We start from the raw sequence: 21,250 nt of genomic DNA on the forward strand, positions 1-21,250 counted from the left end.
CTCTACAAGCCAGGCAAGTCTAAGGGGCTGAGGTCAAACCCTAGTTCTTTGGCAAATTACGACTTACTTTTTCAGGCAAGGATGGGCAGCAACTACCTAGCTACAAACAGTGAGTTCAGGGCACCACCACAACGTGGCAGAGCCATCCATCTGCTGAAACCCACCATGGGTGCTCCATGGGGGCAAGGTAAGGCAGGAGGAGAACAAAGTTAGAATCAAGTTAGCTGCTCTTCACCTCATGGAGCTCCTTCTGCTCCATGTTGGTAGCTTGCCCACACCTTGGGAGAGCTCTGCCACAGAAGCAGAGGGTGGTGGGGTAAATCTGCCTCATCAGTGCTCCATGCTGCTGTGGAAAAACAGCATTTTCTGGCACCTCAGCTGGGGGATCCAGGGTCAGGCTGCTGCCTCCCAAATACGAAGCGGGATCCCAGCAGGCCTGCTGGGATCTGCAGGAGCTGAAGGGAGGGCAGGAGGATCCAAGGTGGGGAGAAGGAGGGAAAAAAGGCAGAAATGGATGTGTGAACTGCTAGGACAGGACTGCATTGTGAGCAGGTACCAAATGTGCCAATGGCCAAGAGAATGTAAAGCAGGACACGAGGGACTCAGTCTGTTAAATCTGCCCAGAGGCCGCTCTCTGGAAGTGAGGCCACAGCACTACCCAGACTGCATCTCTGGCTAAACTTTCACATCCTGAGATGAGAAGTGACATTTTAAAGCATGGCTTGGGTATCTCTTGAAGAAGGCTGAGGCAGGACAGAGGCTGGGCCGACCACGCAGGAGCCGTGTCACCCTGGGACGTGGGACTGTGAGCGGCCATGTTTGCTCCCTGGTGCCAGCTGGGTCACCAGTGGGGACTCAGCTCGGCATTTCTGCAGCCTGGGTCGAAACCACTCGGGTGAAGTTTTGGAGAACTGGCAACACTAACTAGCAGCTAAACATGCATATACCTGAAGCTGTCAGGGAGTTAAAAATGAACTGAAAACCACGGTACAGTATAACATAATTAAAAAAAAATCTCAGGATAGCTTGGCATGTAACTCGTGGTTTTTTTTCAGTCCTCGAGGAGCAATAATTCACTTTTACTGGCTGCTAATTCACCCCACCGGCTGCTAAACTGAATTAAGACAAACTAAAGTCATCTTTAAGAATCAGGCCAGACTCTTTTTTCTTTCTTCCAGGGTATTAGAAACCAATAATAGTGAAACTATTCATCAATATATAAACAAGAACATTTTGAAATGTAATCATCAATTATAAATGGTAGCTTTCCATAAAGACAAAATAAAAAATAAGAATTTTAAAATAGCAAAGATTTAAATTTTAAAATTTATCTCAAATGACCCTTCTAAAGAGCATGTGAAAAATGTCAGAATCTTGCCATAGTACTTTTAGATTTCGCAAAACACACCTTAGTAAATTATTTTAGTCACTGCATGTAGAAACACATTTTCTACAGAGAAAAATCATAATGAGAAAGGAAAGCATGCTTAGAGGTAAATCAGTAAAATTGGGGTATATTAGTCCATCTAGAGATGGACAAAGAATATGAAAGAACTTCAACTTACTGCAAGAGATTCCATTTGCTACACAGCAAGCATGGCACAGGAAAAAAGGAAAGGAAAGAAAGTATAGTGTCAGTGTAACGCATGCAATAGGAAGCACAGCCCATCTTTAATAGCATAACTTGTCAGCAGTATTAGCAATGCTTGCCTCAACCTGACAACTGGTTGGAAATACCACATACAACATGCACAGCAGTCTCACCAAATAAAATCAAGCTTTAATTTTAATGGTAAATAACAGACTAAATATTCTTAGATAGCTCCTCAGATTTATTAGTTTTGGTTTATCCTATTCTGGAACCAGCAGTAAAATGGTGTTAGAAAACTCTTGAAATAACGCCTTTACTTAAATTTGCTCTCTATTACTGAAATGATTGAGCTCATATCGCAGAAGTACTCAAAATGCAGGGTTTTCAAGTGATTGACAGAACTGAACTTTGTTATTTATAAATATTTGGTTATTTATTAATACCTCAATTTTTGGATATCACAGAGCTAATGAAATTTTCAGGATAAGGCTTGTGACTGTTGAGTTTATTACTTGGCACATTCCAATGGAAACATTCTGCATTTAACTCAAGTTATGGCTGTCATAATAATAATAATAAATCCAAGGAAAATGACAGATTGGTTCAATTCCATGGCAGTGCTGTAAGTTCAGACAGACTTGTATTTCCTCCTCTCACCAGTAACAATTCACTGATTTTTTTTTTAAATTGTTCTGGAGCAATAGACCTGTTGCAATAGTAAATAAAATGTCTAATTGACCTGTAGCACTTCAGTGATTAGAAGAATAATGTCTCAGAAATAAACTTCTATCCTCAAAGAGAAGACCTCTTTTCTTTGTCAAGAACTTAACCTTTGTATCAATCAATTGTGCATTTCTAATGCAGCTTTCAATATTATGTATATTATATCCTCATGGTGTCTTAGATCAACAGAGCCAGCATGTATGGTTGTAACTAACAAACCACAAGGACATCTGCCCTGTTAGAGCCAGATGTCAGTGCATACAAACACAATGTGAATAAACATTTGTAATTTTTATTAAAATTATTTATATTACCATCAATGCAAAGGCAGCAGCAAATGTAGAAATGTTAAACAATGCTAACTCAGCATAGACAAACATTTCCGCCTGGCTTCTTTCCATAGACTTTATTATTAAAATGTATTAAAATTATTTTCCTACTCTTCCATACAACCCTGACAAACTAAGCTTTACACCTGATGTTCAATTTTGTGCATTTATTTGAATATTTTTCCCTGTAGAGAGTACTCCGAAAAAAAAGCCCTTTATATCTTGTCAAATTGCCTACAGTTCAGGTAAGTCAAGCTTTGTAAAGCTAAATTTAAGACAAGAAGATGAAGCGAGGAGACAGATCACTGTGCTGCAGGGAAGTCGCAGGTATGCTGCTGTGAGGTTTTCAAATCTTGTTTGCATCTGAGGCTCCTCTGAATTTCAGCATGCTGCTAAGTTTCATTTGGGCTTTTAAAAGTATTCAAATCCATATATGATTTCTAACTTGCCATGGAATTTACTTTATAGGAGAAGGAAGAAAGCAGCATGCAAGTGAATTCTGTGGTCATAGTTCCCCCAGAAAAACAGTCTTGCAAAACTTGTCTTTAGTCCTCTGGAGAGGGCGGAGGGAAGAAGGAAGAAAGATTCATCTTACATGAAAACCCTCCAACACTGAAAGAAAATATACTGATCTTTCAATAAATATCGCAACGTATCCCTAAATTACTGGTACTTTACTTAACATGGCTCTGTACCTTGATGATTTTAACTCCTCTTTCTATATCCTACAGCATAAATTTAAATATTCCCTGGAGGTTGACAAGATGATAATTTTGGAACTAGCTGACATTTCTTAGTCCCTGCTCAAGTAGTGTCTGTGGTAGGTGGAAATACTGAATGATCAGTCTTGGCATATTTTGCACAGTCTTTCAAGCAGCCAGTGAACATCACACCTGTCCAAACCTGCAGCCACAAGGAAACCCAAAGCAACAGGCACACTTTGAACTATCTCAGCAAAGTCCTCATGTCAACTTCCAAGGAATAACATACATTTTGGGCTGAAAGAACATTTCTGGGGAGAGACCAGGGATTCCTGCAGGAATGAGAAATCTTCCTTTTCTGCAGTAAAGACATTAACCCTGGCTTCACAAAACATACTTTTAATTTTCAAGCAGAACATTTAACTAAAAAAAAATACAAATGGAATATGATACTTCTAACTTTCAGATACTTTAGGCCCTCTAAGTATGGGCTCAGTTCATTATCTATTTCTTCATAACATTTGCTCTGCTCTACTTTTTTAAAAGAGAAACAAAGTTGGTCATCAGCTGGACATGTTATCCTCCATCCCATTTTGTATATTTTAACAAAAGGGATGAAGAGCAGGAATACGCTGTACAGAGCAAGCCATGTAACATCTACTGGCCAAAGTCACTATTCAGGGTGTCTCTCACAGGAGAGGTAGTAGCATGTGTCCCAGGTCCACCCCCCTTTTTAAAAAAACTTTTGGGAATAGTTCACTCATAATATACCTGTGTATCACTCAAATCAAGGAAAGGAATCTCTTATTTAAATGTATTGGAAAGTATGTGTAACTTTTGCTGATGCCAATGCCAGTTAGTTTGCCAGGAGGTGTGATTCTATCCAGAGATTTTAAGGCTAATAGGATTGAGGAAATTTAAATGCAGTGGTGACAAGGATTTGGGATTACTGGGCAATGAAAAATCATGGGAGAACGAAGACAGGCAGAGATATAGGGAGATGAAGGAAAGAGATATTAATATAAAAACAAAAGGAAAGAAAATTGTAGGAGGTGACAGAGAGAGGAATAAACTGAAACCAACTTGAGAAGAAAACAGGATCTGAAAAAAATGGCTAAAACATGGTGTAAAATAGGGTGAAAATGTCATCATTTTTTTTACAAAACATGGAGAGAGGAGATGTCAGTGTTTTTCTACATGCTGATGCTGTTTCCTGATTCTAGCTCCTTTTCCTCAACTTACCCTTTTCCCCATCCCTTCATTCTTTTTTCCCTCAGAGAAAAAAAGTCACAAAACAGTATTTCACTGAGATACCAACTATTTCCTGTTCATACTGTATCAATCAAGATACCAGCTGATGGTGCTGTTTTCTAAAAAAATTGATACCTTAACTGGAATCAATACACGAGGTATATACTTGTGCGTGTGTGTATGTGGATAGATACATTCATGCATCTTTGTAAAACCTCTGTTCAAAAGAGATCTAAGAGGTATTTTGGTTTTCCCATAAATAGCTCTGTACAGCATGAATCATTTTACTTCACAGTCACTGTTTTGTTCCTACCAGTCTACAGGTTTTACATCTGACAAGTCTCACATTTCGGGAATCGGAGATCAAGTCCAAAAGAACCAGGTGCTGCTGGGCAGACTGACTCCAGCGGCTCTCGGTGCAATGGGCACAATGTGGAAGCAGAGGCCAACGGGAGAGATGGTCAGGGACACTGTGTAGTGGGAGACTGCTGCTGTGACAGGCAACACGGGCGCCTGAGAGCCCCGAGCGCAGAACTGGGCTATGCCCAAGCCCAGCACACAGACAAGGAGGCATCAGACTCCAGAGGCTCCAAGAAAAAGATACGTCAGATGTGTCACTCTAGAGGCGTGAAATGGTTCTGCTCGTTCATTACCTTCTCTTCTGAGTCCCCTGGCTGGCAGGTGATAACTCCGTCTCGTGAGCCCCCAGCAAATGTTGCCTTGCAGTTTGCAAGCCACTGTTTTCAGAGAGAAATTAAAAGAAGATATAAATAAGGTCTATAGCTTGATTTGCAGAAATATTTCAGTTTCACAGTATAGTATGTAAGCACAAAAATTTGTAGTTGAATTCCTTATTCCAGCAGCAGACAATTTGCTTTGGCTGTAACTTGAATTGAACATATCAAGAAAATGAGGTAGGGTAAAGGAAAGACCAGGAATATTAGAAAAGATTTTAAGGGATGCAATTGTCTTTTTTTTTAGCATTGGTTCCTATGTTCTGGAAATAACTTTTAATGAATCCAATATTTGAAACACATTGTTTTAGTTAATATTCATTTAACCAGCCCTGATTTGATTTGCAGTCACATGACAAAGAATAAATATACATACTATATATATATATCTATATATATATAGTCCAGCTTACCGAGAGAGTTGCTTCTTTCCTGTTGTTATATGTGTCCAGATACTCTTGCAGTTCTAGAACACTGAATTTCAGCTTTTCAAGAAGACCGCAGGAGAGAAGCTGGAGAAATTAATTTCAAATGGTTAGTAAATGTCACTTATAAAAGGATTTTTTTTTAAAAAAAAGTAGAACTGGAAGGACAGAACAGAAAAGGCTTTGGAAAATAATACTTAGATTTAAAGATATTGCTACTGAAAAATATTTGATTTTATATTTATATCAATACAATATATAGAAAGTGTATATTATATTGAAAACCCAACAGTGCCTGTGCACATTCTGGAGATGAAATTGTCCTCCGTGTTTAACAACATAGGATTTCTCTAAAATAAAATATCGCACATATCTTAAGAAGGACATAATCTGCACAGCTCTTGGCCACAAACTGAAGCACCAAAAGTTCCACAGGAACTTAAGGAAAAAATTCTTAACAGTGAGGGTGACAGAGAGGTTGTGGAGTCTCCTTCTCTGGAGATCTTCAAAACCCGCTTGGACGCAGTCCTGTGCCACGTGCTCTAGGTGACCCTGCGTGTGCAGGGGGCTTGGACTAGATGATCTCTAGAGGTCCCTTCCAACCTTAGGTATTCTATGGTTCTATGAAAGCCTCATCTTTCCCATGGTCACAGCAGGGGGTGAAAAGCTGGTCGGGGATTACACTTTCGAAATTCCTACCTCTGTATTCCTGCACGAGGCCACACGGACCTGAGACTGCTGGATGAATAGGGTCAGAATAAGAACCCTGGGAAGACTGGTCTCATTTCCTATTACACAGTTTCATCACCCAGCTCACAGCACAGTTCGGTCACAGAAGATATTGTCATCTTTCATACCAAAATATGCAAAAAATAGCTCTCCATTTCCTTTTAGAGAGCTATCTGGGTCTGGTAGGCAATTTTTTCACATGTCCCAGAACAGGAGATATGAAGTCAGAGAGAGGAGGCGGGTAGCCTCTTGACATATTTGTTCAAGAATCAACTGTAAGCGAAATAACCAGTGAAATAACCCACTGCAGTGCAGCAAGTGGCTTTCTAAAGGAATATACTCACTGTTTCTGCATCTACGAAAAGGGTCGGACATTCCGAACACGATGTTAACATCTGAGAAGACCTGACAAACTTGGAGCCTATTCCTCGCAGGTTGTCTCCCAGGTAACTAGCTGCGTCGCACGTTAGGAAGCAGAATCGTTTCTGAATATTCTGTAAAGCAGAACAGGGCCTATCACATTTTTCGCTCAAGTACAAGCTTCTTTCCTTTGTAAACAAATGCTATGCATTTTTTTTCTTCATAAAACGTGTGCAAAAGAGAACATCTCCCTGTGGAGAACTGAATGTTTGCTCAAGGATCCTGAGTAATAACTGTCATGGTGGATACAAGTTCCTTCTACTGGGCAGTTGTGAAACTAGTCATAGAACTTATATCTACTACTGAAATGTATTTCTTTTCTTTAAAGGTGATTCATTCTTTACAAAGCCTTCTACACTCATGTAGCATTTTTCTTAGTTCTACAGAGTTAATTGAGTTGATAAACACAATACTTTTCTGCCCATTCCGGGCATTGTTTTATTACTATTCCATGTCAAATGGCTAATCAGATAATGTAAAGAACATCCTAATGCCAAACAGCAGCATGGAAAAATCATAAAAGTAGCTCTGTTTTCCCCTGTGGGAAAAACTTTTCCTGCTGCTTGGAAGCACTCCAGAAATACTGCATTGCATCCGGGAATTATTCTTCTCAGAAGGTTTTCTTTTTGTTCTAAAACAGTCCAGCCTTCCAGAGGCAGTCTAGGTCTATTACTTTCTTTTTTTTTTTTTTCTTTTCTTTTTCCAGCAAATACATAAATAATACATTAAAATGAATAATAAGTAAAAACAATGTTAGTCTTCCAGGAAGTGAAACAGTTATACAGATACATGCACAGCAGGTTTCATTACCAAAATATACCTCATTAAGGACAGCAGCTCAGCAGGTGGGAGTAACATGGTTTTTAAAATAAAATTCATTTCTACACGATTTATCTCACTTAACCATAGGCATTTCTGAGAGGAATGTATATTGTACCCATATCAGTGTAAGTATTCCCTATCAGAGAGATCTAAGCGCTTTTCAAACATCTATTCTGATCGCTAACATATGAATAATCTGCTATTGCTTCTACTTTGGGGCATGTAAGTGAAGTACCAAAAATCAGCTGAGCTGAATCCAGAACTTTATGGATAATGTAAGAGTGGACTTAAAAACAAAGCTTTATAGACTATCAGTTTGGGGGTATAAAGCAAAAATAATTGATAAGATGTCTAAAACAGTTTTCTCTACAGACGAATTATTAAGTAATTGCTTATTTGTAAACCTCTCTCTAAAGCACCTGAACTGGCCCTGATAGTAGACAAGAAGAGGTTGATACTTGTCTTATCATGTGTTTTTATCCTTTTACTCCAACACTGAAACAAAACGTGACATGTGTCAGCCTGTCTGTTGTCCAGACTCTCTGTTGCACCATTTACAGCAGAGGATGGAGCAGTTGGATTCAGTGACCCCCAGAAAGCTCCCAGCTTCCCACCCTGACAGGAAGCTGGGTTCATTGCACTGGCAAAATAGGGCAGGACATAATTCTAATACTTTAATATTTTATGATCTTTCCCTAGCCATCTGTATTTTCTTACAGACAGTGGACAAATTAAAAAAAAATCATGAAAATGCATGAAGAATAACCTGTGCACAGCACTGGCTTGGTGCTCATGGGCACCAACATTCATAAAAGGGCGTAAATCATTGTTTCTCTGAATGGCTGTGATCACAGAATGTGAAGAATAAATATTCATGCAATTAATTTCTTGTTTGTCCATGTTACCATCTTCACAATTCCTGTGGGATCAGACAAATGCTGCAGGCTAAAAAACAGATAGATGCAATTTTTGAGTCTGAACAAAGCGACTGTTTCTACTATAAATCAACTGAAGCCAGAGCTATTTTCTTTTCAAGAACAGTAGTTGCCTATTTTCTTTTCATGAACAGAATGAAAAAACACAGATTCCACTAGATAATTTATACAGATCAGACTTTCAAAGTGGGCCTTCAATCCAACTCATACATTTGGGCATCACTTACACATGAATTATGTTAGCCTGTTTAGTAAGAATGAAGCTGGTATGTCTTCTGCCCAAAGACAGTAAACTGAAATTGTTCATTACACAGTGGAACAAGTGGTTAAAGCTAGAAGAAAACATATTATTGGAAAACAGACAAACAAAAATAGCCAGAAGGAGTAGGCTAATAAGCAAAAGAACCTCAAAATCATAGTGCATGATCAGAATGACAACATTAGGTAGCTCATCACATACTTGCAGCATAATTTCCATAGCTGGAACACTAATTAGATTTGCTCAGTTAAGAAGCAGTGGCAGGTTCCAGAATAAGGATTTTGCCATGTATATCAAAAGGCAGAACACATAATTCTGAAAGTCTCTAAATAATAATAAAGATTGGGAAATGACAGAGATATTGACATTGTTGGGTTCTAGCATAGGGCACCAAACCCAGTAAATGAATATTTTTATGATTAACTAGCAGAATCATTCAAATCACTGGCACTGATGACACTGGGAAATCTCTGCTTAGCTATCTTCTCAAAATAAAGATTCAGTCACAGTTTTTGGTGAAATTGGTGCTAGCTGAAATTTCTGAAACTGCTAATTGTGTTTTGGAGGGAGAAATTCCAATTTGATCCTAAGAACTGAAAGACCTAGCTGAGACTTTAAACATGGAAAGCAAATTGGACAAAAAGGGCTTATGGAGCAGAATCCTAGAAATGTTGCTTGGAAGGGACCTCTGCAGATCACCTACTTCAGACTTCAAGTTGAAGCAGGACTATTGATCAGACTAGGTCAAGCCAAGTTGCGTCCTTCAGGCTCCAAGGTCAGAGCTTCCCCAGCCTCTCGGGGTGACCTGTTGTAGCTCTGTGCTCCCCTCCTGGCGAAGAATGACTGATTCTGAGGCAGTGAAGGGATGGCTACAGAAATAAATACTTCAAAGCATGCAGGATTTGTAGGGAAGAGGAATTAACAGCAAGACAGAAAATATATTAAGATATGCATGCGGCTAAACAACTAATATTTTGCTCATGCAAAGAGAAAGGCAAAAAAAAATAAAGAGAGAACAATAAGTGAAACTGGGTTAAATCACTAAATTTGGGCACCAAAAATAGCATGACAATGTAGGCACCACAGCCAGAGACTGAAATGCCAACTAATAGTAGCAAGAGTCAGAAAGAATGACAAAAGACTGTTCTAGAAATACTTAAGAGGAAGAACCAGAACTCATACTGGAGATGAATAGCTACTAACAAATGTTACTGAAAAGACAGAATTACTGAATGCCTTCTTTTACCTTTCTTTTCCCAGAAAGGACATCTATACAGCTTAAACAGCTAGCAAATCAGATGAGAACAGATCTCGCTAGAAAGCACTCAGAAATTTTCACCTCCCTGGGGATTAGGGCTAAAATAGCTAAAGAGGTCTAGGAGCCACAATTATCTTTGACAACTCAGGGAGTCATACAAAACCTGAAGAAAGTGTTCATCTCAAAAAAAATGAGAGCCCAGGGTTTAAGGAAATGTGGGAACACATTGGGGATGAATAACAGGCAAACCACTTTATTCAGAACAAATCATATCAAGCCAATCTCATTTCCACAAAGGGTAAAAGCTTTACTTAGGGACAGAAGCAATTGATCTGTTATACATTAATTCATTTACTATCCTATAAGTAGGGAAGAGAAGTCTGGCCTAGAGGTAACCAATTGGAAAGACAAATCTAACAGGATAACACTGGGATTTGTCTCAGGTAGGCACTACCCAAGGCATGAATGGAAATACTGAATGATGGAATTTGCAACGTGCTTATTGAACGCATGGACGATTAAGCTGCAGGGCTGCAAGCTCCTTGGAGGACCAGAGTATAATTCAGAATTATCCTGGTAAATTGCAGAAAGGAAAAAAGGACAAAGTTCTTCACCTCAGTAGGAACAATCAACAAAGCACATTCAGGACGCAGAATCATCAGGAAGGCAGAATTTTGTAGGAAAAGACCTGGTTACTCTTTTACAAGTGGTCTGTGACTGCAGATTGATCACGGACACATTGGTGTCTATTACTTCACTAAATGCATTTGTTTTGCAACTACAATGAGTTATTAGTTCTATAATGAGTTATCTTAGTTCTGTCCTTCTGGGTGCAGATTACTCAGAACGATTGAAATCCTTCCAGCAAGACCTGAAGGAAGCCTTTATGAAAAGGTACGCATCAAATATACGAATGTCATATATGCAAGTAAGTATACAGTCACGGTGTGTTTTAGGTGAATGTAAATAAGAACAAAATATTCTCAGGATTTTTTTTCTTAACCGGATGTTTTCTTCTAGCTAGGAATAAGTTTTTTAGTAACAGAAAGGCTCGATTATGAAAAATACTTGCTAGCTCTCAAATTTGTGTGTCTTGGAACCGGAGGGTCTGCTGGAAGAGATTTGATTTGACTGAATACAAAGAGGCAGCTTAGAGCAGGAGCCATAAAGATTATCCATAGATCTCTGAGATACCACTAGTTTACAGGAGAAGTACTTCAATAATTTCAGGAATTTTAAACAAGTTCAGCACGCTGTAGGCAAACATCCAAGATACCATTAACTTGATGCAGCCTGAAATATAGGTACCCTGGAAAACAAACTTCTTTCACTTCAAATATTAAGTTGACAGGCTGCTCCAAACAAGGATTTTGTTGCACTGCTGAATATTTTGGCAGTACTTCATGTTGCAAGCCTAGCACATATTAGGCTTGTTTCTGAAACTTCCTGTTGGTGAGGGTCGAAAGCCTTTTAAGCTAGTGACGAGTAGCAGAGTTTTAAGGAGCAAACAAAAAACAATTCCAGGCGAGCTGCATTCTTAGTGCCAAAACACATCCATAATAATACTCCTATGTTTTAACCCTAAATAAGAGAACAAAGCTATTCTTACAGGTTAAAAATACCTCCACTTAGCTAGAAAATATTGGTTTGTTGACACATACTAGCACCTTCAATTTTCCTCACTGTTTCTCAGCTTTTGCTGCAGAAATTTTTTTTTTCCAAGAACAGTGTTATGTCTTTCTCCTCCAGTTTCAGCTGAAGAAAATAAGGAGGCTATCTCATTAAAATAAGGTGAGCACAACAGCAAATGACAGATGTTGGAGTTGAATGGACAGGTAATTTTAAGGTCTTGCACTATTCAGGATCAGTTGCTGTTTTAGATTTCAGAATTGCATGACAGCAGTTCCTTCAACAGTGAGTGAAAGGAAAAACAATTCTTGGAACACTAATCTCTAGGCCTGAAACAAGGAAAGCTGAAATACGTGTCATGAACAAACACAGGACACATTTTTGAAGTCGAGCTGTCATGTGCTCCGGTTAGAACTGTTTTTGCTTTATTTTTATAAAGAGTTATTTGTCAGACAGTTTTCTAAAGGATGCCTAACTTTAGGCACCTATGTTTCCAGTGGTGCAATGTTTAAAGCGTAACACAGAGGATGCAGCTTGAGAAGATGAATTAACCCAGGTGAAACACTGAGCAAACAGGATGGAAAACAAAATTCCTAACATATGATGCTTCTTCCTCAAACCAATATAGTCTTAAATATATCTGCAAAGGTCTTGAGATAGTGTGTTTATTAGTAGGGCACCTTGCTATTCAAAGAGTTCCCTATGGTCTGAGACTATGTGAACTTAAACTACCTGCATGAAGATACTTGGCTGGTGTGTGCCTTGGTGCAGCAAGATAACTATCCTGCACACATCTCACATAAAGCGGAAGAAAATGCAGTTAAACAGCCTTCAAAATTAGGTACATTTGAAAATAATCATTCTTTAGAATAACTGGTATATTTGCCTTTTTTTTCCCCTTATATTTTTGCAGGATGCTTACATTTGTACTAGTGTTACATATGGTTTTAGAAGGCAGAAGTGGATTTTGGGTGTATAGACTTGTAGTTTGGAATTTAAACTACATCATGGCAGCTAGATATTTATATTAAGATGATTGGCTGCACAGTGTTTAATCAGGTTGACCTTACACAGGCATCCTCAGATTTCAACAGTTTAATACGAAAACACAGATTTGCTGCAGGCTATTTACTGTCTCTTGTAGTTATTGCTTTGGGCTATTTGCAGAGTAGAGAATATTCCTTAAACTGAATCCACATCTTGTAATGTTATCTTCGAACCTGCAAGTGTGAGGTACATAATATACTTATGATAAAACTGGTCATAAAAGACAGCTCTGCATGAAAATCTGGTAAAATTATTATTTTGGTGTTATTTGTGCAACACACAAAATTGTAGTGGCTACAGTTACTGTTAGTTCATTACAGTTACTAACTAACTCCTAATAGTTGTGAACAATCTAAAACACGTGACTTTTGAGTCTTAAACTTTTTTTTTTTTTACCTTAAACAGGGAAGAGAACACATGAAATGTATAAACGGCGCAGGAGCCATCGGAGTCACCCATGAGCTGGTTGATGTGGCTGCGCCAGGCCTCCTCGGCGTCGTCACACGCTGCCGGCTGAAACGCTGCGAGGATGGCGGAAAAAAACGGCGAGGGAGGCGGCGAGGCGTTCCGGTCGGCATCTCCAAAACTGAGGGAGAATAGGAAAAACTCTGCTGAAATACCCAGGAGGTCCCAAATAAAGTACGCATTAGCAAAGAGATATAATCAGAGGACCAATTATGGCATCTTTTAAAAAGAGCCATGAGCTTTACAAATACTTCAGAGGATTGGCAACGGGTGGGCCACAATGAGAAAAAACCTACAAAACAGGGTCTCTATCTTCAGACCATTATCATCTCTCCTTCCCCATTTCAGAAGACTGTTTTTGTTGTTGTTGTTGTTGTTGTCATACAGTTTACAGTTTCTCATGAAGCCGGGCTGACTGCAGTCAGACTGAACTCCATTCATAATTGGAAAGAGCTGCACTCTGCGCGGCCTTGCAGAAACATGTAAACAAGCCTCAAGAACATACAGATGGCATTTTTGATAATATTGCGACCTTTTATGACCCATAAGTCATCAAAAAGATGAATGCATGGATTATACGGCTTTGAACAGTTCACTAGGCAGTATTGCCAATGCCACAAATCTTTAAAAATCCTCCTGGCTCTTTATGAAATACATTATGTACATAATGACTAACTGCACAGATTATGTACTCGATTCTTCTGCAAGGAAAATCTTGCTGTTTGGGGTTTGTGATAACTATAGAGGCACAGTGGGCATTCTCACTGCTTATACTCATGAGCATTTTACATCTATAATGTCCAAAATATAATTTCAATGATGAAATCGCTTAAGGCCTTGCTTCCATTTTGTTGTACAGTGAAAAAGATCCCGTGTAAGCAAGAATTTATACCTGGCAAGAGCAAAATGTTCCAGCCTGTCAACTTTCTCCTCAGTCTCTGTCATATCCAGGCTAAGGCTATCACTGCATTCAAATGCTCCAGGCAGTTCATTTGTAGACCCAGAAAGGTCATCTTCATGGGCTGCTGTATCTTGCTCTTCATGGATGGCTTCAGCCTAAGGGAGCAAACATAAAGAACTATGAGCAACGCAACAGCAAACAGAAAAACAGTGAGTTCGCTCCACTAATAACTGGAAAAGATTAAACAAAAACAAAAAAGACACTGGCCATCATGTTAAAATGCAAAGCCATACATTATAAATGACATAAATGAAGTTACACTTCAAAAATACTGTATTTGCTTAACTTGCTGACTTGAATCATACTGGTTTTAGAGACATTTCTTCAACTCAGTTCATCCACCAAAGAATTTCAGATTTCAACACATTTGGCGACATAAAAATGAAGTATTTTTTCAGGAAAAACACTGGAGTTCTTGTTCCTGCCAGGCTATTCTTGTCATTTTTTCACTTCGTGCAGGTATCAAAGACTCTCAAAAATATGCTGAAAAAGAATCACCTGGAGGACTAAATACATGCTTAGAATTGAGAATTTTTGTTTCTCAATTCTCCTTTTCTCTGTTTTCTCATAGTTACATAATAACTGCCAAAAGCTATCCAAAGCTTTTTACAGGCCACTAGAAGGATTATACTTTTACCATTTCCTTCTGCTTTTGCCCATTAACACCTAAAGGTTTTGAACTTTCTTGCTGCTTCTTTGTTTCTCTTGCAGTTTTAGTCTGCATATTTTTTCTTCATTTCTAGCCTTTTGCCTTTCATTGCATCAGTAGCATCTCTACATAGCAGTTTCTGTTAGGATAACTGCAGCGTGTAGCTCCCTTATCTGGTTGGGGTAGCTCAAAAGGGGTGTGTGTGTGTGTGTGTGTGTGTGTGTGTACATGTGCATCTGCTTGTACATCTACATGCTGGGAGACGTGAGGGAGGGAAATCTGTGAAAAGCGGAATTTGAAGAGAGAAGTGGCCCTTAGAAGTTACCAGACCTGTGTGAGTTTTAAAGAAAAATTCCGGGACGTAAATTTCAGAAAATTAAAGATTTGTATCAGAGAGGACAGGATCAGAATTAAGTAAGAAAGATTTTTGTTTTGTTTTGTTTTCTTTTAAAAGCAGGAAGGATAGGAATGTTCCTGAGTCTAGGCCAGATGAAATGATTCAGAGCACAAACCGTCCTGAAATAAGAAACAAAAGCCATATAGCCAATTTACCAGAATAGAAGTCAGAGTATGTGGCAAGAAGCATAAACGTTTTATGTTTTATGCTTCTTCAGGAAGCTGTTAATATTAACTTTCTTACGTTTGTTAAGTTTATTACGGCAATGAAAGTTCATATATGAGGAAAACAGATTTTGATGGCAACTGGTGAAGGAGGAATAAAAAAGAAAGAAACACCTCCCCACACCCAGCAGAGTCTCCTAAAATGTCCAGAAGGCAAAATAAAAAAGTGTGCACTAAATTGGGATACACTTCCAGAAAGTGGGGATAATTTGAAAAGATATAAAATAACATCTAAACCTTTGTACTGCTCACAGTGTTATCACTACTTACTAATTTCTTATAGATTTCTTAAGTGTTGCAATCACTACTTTTAACAGAAAATAAATTTAATTAATTTCTTGCAATTAGATCATTGACAGCTTCATTTTGGCACTGAGATATTTCAGAAAGCCTTCCTTAATCTGTCTGTTGCTGTCATTTTTGGCAGCATTTATTCTATTTAAAGTAAAGGTGATAGTTTTGATTATGATAACATAACCAAATGGAAAATAGAAACACAGAGGAAAAGAGAAACAGGAAAGAGCAGAGATTTTGTGTTATCTTATAAAGTAAAATCAGTTAAGAGCAAGCTTCAGGTTTTCTGATCAGAAATTGGATGATTTCTTGCTTAAAATAAATAACAAACCAGGTCTTTTAACTTTGTTTTTACTGACTCCAGTTTGTTTTCAGTAAAAATATGCAAGTATGAATACTAGAAGTATGTTTCAGAAAACAAACAAACAAAAAGAAACACTAACAAAGCTTCCTGTGTAACATTTAGCAACTAAAACACCATCCTTGTAACATTAGCAAGTGTCTGTAAACTTGGATCATGCACTTCACTGGTATCAAAGCTGTCCCAGGACTAGCTGAATTTGCCTGAAAACTGGATTTTTCATTATTTACTTCTTTACCTTTCCTTTTCCAGAGCTTTTCACTTTTTGATGAACACTGCTGCATGACTGTTGGGACACTAAAGAGGAAACCCTGGCTTACAGGGCACTCGTGACCTGCAATCTGCAATTCTTAACTCACCGACCAGTCGCTCATGTATCTGGCTGCATGAGCCCTGCCAGGGTGTCTGCTCTTACTGCAGGTTCCCGAGCTGAAATTCTGCCAGATTCCACCACTGGTACTTGCTGAGGTAACTCATCTACCAACATTTATTTTCATATATCAGTTTCTCTTTTTCAGTATCGCTATTTTGCAGGGTTCCCCTCCTCTCCTCATCACAGCCCCTTCCTCCTATCCCTTCTTCCTTGGGGAATTTTCTGACACGCAGAACAGGCAGCCCAGCTCCAACCTCCTTCCCTGCCCCCTGCCCTCCACAAGCGTCCATGACTTTTGCTATATGCAACACTACATCCCTTATTTGCAATCACGTATTTGTGGCTGCATGGAAGGCAGGAACTGGAATGAAAGCTGGTGGTCACACAAGACATTTACATTCTTCGCTGCCCCATTCTCTTATGCTGCTCTTCTGTAGAGGACACCAGCTCTGACATGACAGACAGTGCCTTCCTGGTGTCATAAAACCACCCAAAAACAAACGAAAAACCAACCCAAATCTTCACATCCAATATCTTGGGAGAAAGTGAGAGCAAGAGCAGTAGAATCATCTGATCTCCCGTACATAAAAGGCTCAAACAGAAATATTATCAAACAGAAAATTAACAGACACTCACACAATGGTGATCTTTTACCAACCTTATGTTCAGGTTGCATCTTCTTATACAACTGTCTGAAACAAACAGGGCTGAATATGGCTGTTTCATCTTCACAAACTGCCTCCCCCCTCAAAAAGCTGGCTTAATATTGTGATTATGAATTTTAGATTTATGCCAAAAAGCAAGAACTGAATCCAGTGCACACAACTGTACAATAGGTTCCCACATACGAAAAAATCTGAGGATACATGCATACACCCACACACAAGTTAGCAAAACGGCCTTTAAAACCAGCTTGAAGAACAAAACTGCATTCCCTTAGAGTCTACCCCGTTCATGAATTTATCTTACAATTAGCTAGTAGCATTCTGGTGAATTTGAAAAGCAATATATTTAAGAAACAATAAATACAACTCTTTTAATGAGAATAGTGTAAGTAGAAAAGAGCAAGTATGAACGTACAGAAACATATGAATGTCTTTTTTATACTGCCATTATATAGACAGAAAGTGTGGATATACTTACCTCAAGAGACCATACCGTTCTCAGAAGCATTAAGACAAATGAACTTTAAAAAATGTTATATAAAATATTCCATAGTTGGAAAGAAAATCAAAATTCCTTCACCTTGGAAGTTTCAGATACTTGGAGATTATTCATGTCAGGCAAAGAGACATCAAAGCCAGATGTTCCTATATTGAAATGATGAGGGTCTGCTGAGGTTGTCTCACATGACGTAGAAAGTGAGTCAATGTGATTTGTATCCTCAGATGGAGAAAGATTTATAATCTGTTTAAAAAGACAAAAATAAAACACAGAACTGAGCATACAGCTACCTATCATACATAGATCTTAAGAAGAGGCAAGGCAAACGGAGTCTTAAAGAGCAGTGATAGTGGCTGTTAGATTGTACATGAAGACATATTATGATCTCTTTGATATTTCTGTCATCATAATTGTGTGTAAGCATCCCAAAAGTGAACAATGAAAACCTGACACAGTTTGCAGAAATGGAGTCTGGTCCCATTTCTTCAAGTATTAAACACATTAGAATTATTTACCCCTGATCATGAAATTGGCATGGAGCAATTTGCTGCAAAGAGTAACTTAGGAGATTTGATTCTTCCTGTGTTTAGAACTGTCACCGAACTTGCTGTGTATGTTTGCAAATAAAGGAATAGCCAGAAGCCTGAGAATACCACATGAATTGACACTATTTCAGCTGCTCACGCTGCACGGAGGCAAGAGGTAGCGGGAGGAGCAGCGTCCTAAAAACCAGCACCCCAGCTCTCGCTAAACTTCCAGCGAACAACTTACTAGGTCGGAGTGCTCCAGGATTTGGCTGGCGGTCAGGTCCTCCTCCTCGGATGACTCGTCGGAGTCCTCGTGGTTCATTTTGCTGAGGCTGGGCGTGCTCCCCGAGAGCTGGCTCTCCTCCAGCAGCTGCATGTCGCACTTGTCCAGGCTGTCCAGGGAGCGCCGGCGAACGCCCCAGTTGAAGTTGTCCATGCTCTCGCCCTGCAAGCGGCGAGAGGGTCAGCTTCCCTCGCCAGAGAGTCACCCAACACCGCAGCCAATCGTTAGAACAAAGTTAGCTAAGGAATGCTTTTGTGTAAAGATACAATACACATTTGATATGAACATTATATCGCTAAGCAGGAGGGTAACAGGAGCGTGTAAAAATTCCCAGCGCTTCACCTGGAGATAAGAGCAGAAGCATGGAAATGACAGTTAAATGGAAAATCACTATTTTCAATATTAGACGTTTCTCATGCACTGGCTGATTTAAGAATTCAATTCTGTGAGTCCACGTACACACACACCTCGGTACCATCGGAACAACAGCAGGCAAAATAAAAACTTAGAAGCATTTTGTGAAGGTTTTTCCATGATGTTTAAAAATATTAGGAACTCAGTTCATAGCAATGTTTCAACTGCAAAACAAACATTAAAGACTTCGGATTCTTCTCATTATATGCATTACCATAAAGATGAGTTAAGGTAGATATGAATGCAACTCTTCATTTAGCTCGCAAAACATAGTAACTAAAGTAGCACATCCTTTTAAGTTTTATTCTAGGCCAATATGGCTTATTTTCATAACCAGAAGTTACTTTGAATTATGAGAAGAAATACCAGACCAGAACCAGACCAGCACTGACTGAAATTTCACTTTTGAAATGGACACAGTCAAATTGTCCGAACATTTTATATTGGCTTTCAGTTCTGATCCTGCACACAGTAATATAAAGTGAGTGCATTAAGCAAAATGCGTAATTATCTGCTAGACTGGGGACAAGTACCAGCATTACTTAATTTCTTGTAACAGTGAATGTTTTTCTACTGTGTTTCTCTTTGTTTGCTTTGTGTGTTTTTCAGCACCCTGCGGCCAGCTCCTCTCATTAGTTTCACTAGCTGCACTAAGTCTCTGGCTCCCTTCCTCAAGTCTAGTTGGGTTCCTGGCCCGCAAATACGGGTGCATGTCCTCGAGGCCTGTGAGGGACCCACACACAAAAAGAAGACTCTGTTAGAAGCAACGCTCTTAACAAAGTAAATCAATTTCTGAAAATTCAAGTTGACTTATGTTTTAAACATGAAACCACTGAACTTTCTCCCCTAAAATCATAAATGTTAACAAATCAATGGATTTTGGAGTATGACTGAAAAGAAGGAAAGTTCAGTTTTACAATGCAAGGCTCACTTTTCATGAAAAAATACAAGGAAAAAAGAACTAAGAACTTGTTTAAGAAAAAGATAATTCAGAAATTCAAGAACTATAATCCACAAGAAATGCAAAATTAAGGAATGCACTACATTCAAGAACAAACGAAAATGAAGTTGTTATGATGCCATCATATTAGAAGAATCCTATGTTTTCATATCCCATGAAAAGGATCATGCAGTAACGTTTGTGGGAGTAGAAAACATCGAATTTTTAAGAAATAGGGCTCCTTTAAATTGCAAAAATTTTTGAACAGTGCCCAACTACCTATTTCAACTTATTCTTTGGCACTCCGTCCTCCCCATGAAGGCTGGAGGACATATGCAGCAATGGGCCATCCTCCCCAGAACAGCAGTTACCCAACTAGCAGTAACCAAGCAAGCCAGAATGACGCAGTTGCTGCTCACAAGTTCCTCACCACGCTCATGCACAACCAGCAGGTAACTTTGCGGCCCGTGTCTCTGAGTCTGTTTCTTGGTGCTGGTTCATTTTGGAATGTATTAAAAAAGAAAGCCAGCCAAAAAATAAAGTAAAATAAAATCAAAAAATAAAGGGGCACTTGTATGACATGCATGAGCGAATTAGTAGTGAGGGAAAGGGTATATGACAGATGTAATAACCTGAAGCACTTGGGCAAGTGTAACCTTGCTACAGGGACACCCAGACTCATACAGAATTTAAACAAGAGGTGAACACATGGCCACTAAAACAGAGCTGTGTTTTTTTTTCAATTTGAAGCAGTTTTTCTTTCACGGGTAGCAGGCAGGAGGGATGATGCAGCTGAGAAGCTGCTCATTTTTATCTACAGCTTCAGCAAAATTGTTTCCTAACTGAAAAGTGACCGGTAATATATACCAAAAGAGTGGCTCTCTATAAATGTGCCTTGCCAACAGCGAGCTGGCACTGCCGTGGGACTTTGCACGACCATGGCCACCTATCCGGTAACGGAGGCGACCTGTCATTCCAGCCGCTTCACGCGTTGCCAAACGCAGGGGAAAGCGAGGCACGGACGGGAAAGCAGAAGCCTAGCTCCTCGATAAGGCCCCTAAGGGCCATGCAAAACTTATTGCAGAAACATTTTCACCCTACTGTGTTGCCAAAGGATGCAGAGTTGATGGAGTCGCACAAATACTGTAGGGGACAGGCAGCACAGGCACTAGTGCTGTGGACCTCAATAAAAAGTTTCTATTTCCCCATCCTTGCATCCTTTGGAGCACAGGCCTTTGGGGACAGAAACTTTGTTGGCGCTTACGTTTCAACAGTAACTGATACACAGGCTCTCAAAAACAAATCTGCAAAGCGCCCATTGCTGCCAAATTTTGGTATCATTCGT

General features: G+C 39.3%; 1 protein-coding gene across 1 annotated transcript in view; it reads right to left on the bottom strand.

Moving 5' to 3' along the window:
• The window catches only part of FRY (FRY microtubule binding protein), a 156,516-nt gene that overhangs the window by 8,689 nt on the left and 126,577 nt on the right, over nucleotides 1–21,250 (bottom strand). Inside the window, exons 52-59 of the mRNA XM_088522295.1 lie at nucleotides 18,513–18,713; nucleotides 17,823–17,984; nucleotides 14,211–14,374; nucleotides 13,250–13,439; nucleotides 6,828–6,977; nucleotides 5,743–5,841; nucleotides 5,249–5,332; nucleotides 1,566–1,583 (exon numbers count right to left, since the gene is read on the bottom strand). Coding sequence (XP_088378421.1) covers nucleotides 1,566–1,583; nucleotides 5,249–5,332; nucleotides 5,743–5,841; nucleotides 6,828–6,977; nucleotides 13,250–13,439; nucleotides 14,211–14,374; nucleotides 17,823–17,984; nucleotides 18,513–18,713 — 1,068 coding nt within the window. The remainder of the gene's footprint in view (nucleotides 1–1,565; nucleotides 1,584–5,248; nucleotides 5,333–5,742; nucleotides 5,842–6,827; nucleotides 6,978–13,249; nucleotides 13,440–14,210; nucleotides 14,375–17,822; nucleotides 17,985–18,512; nucleotides 18,714–21,250) is intronic.

This window comes from Tinamus guttatus, unplaced genomic scaffold (assembly GCF_059628265.1).
Source record: "Tinamus guttatus ecotype Peru unplaced genomic scaffold, ASM5962826v1 Tinamus_guttatus_pri_ptg000150l, whole genome shotgun sequence".
Classification (NCBI taxonomy): Eukaryota; Metazoa; Chordata; class Aves; order Tinamiformes; family Tinamidae; genus Tinamus; species Tinamus guttatus.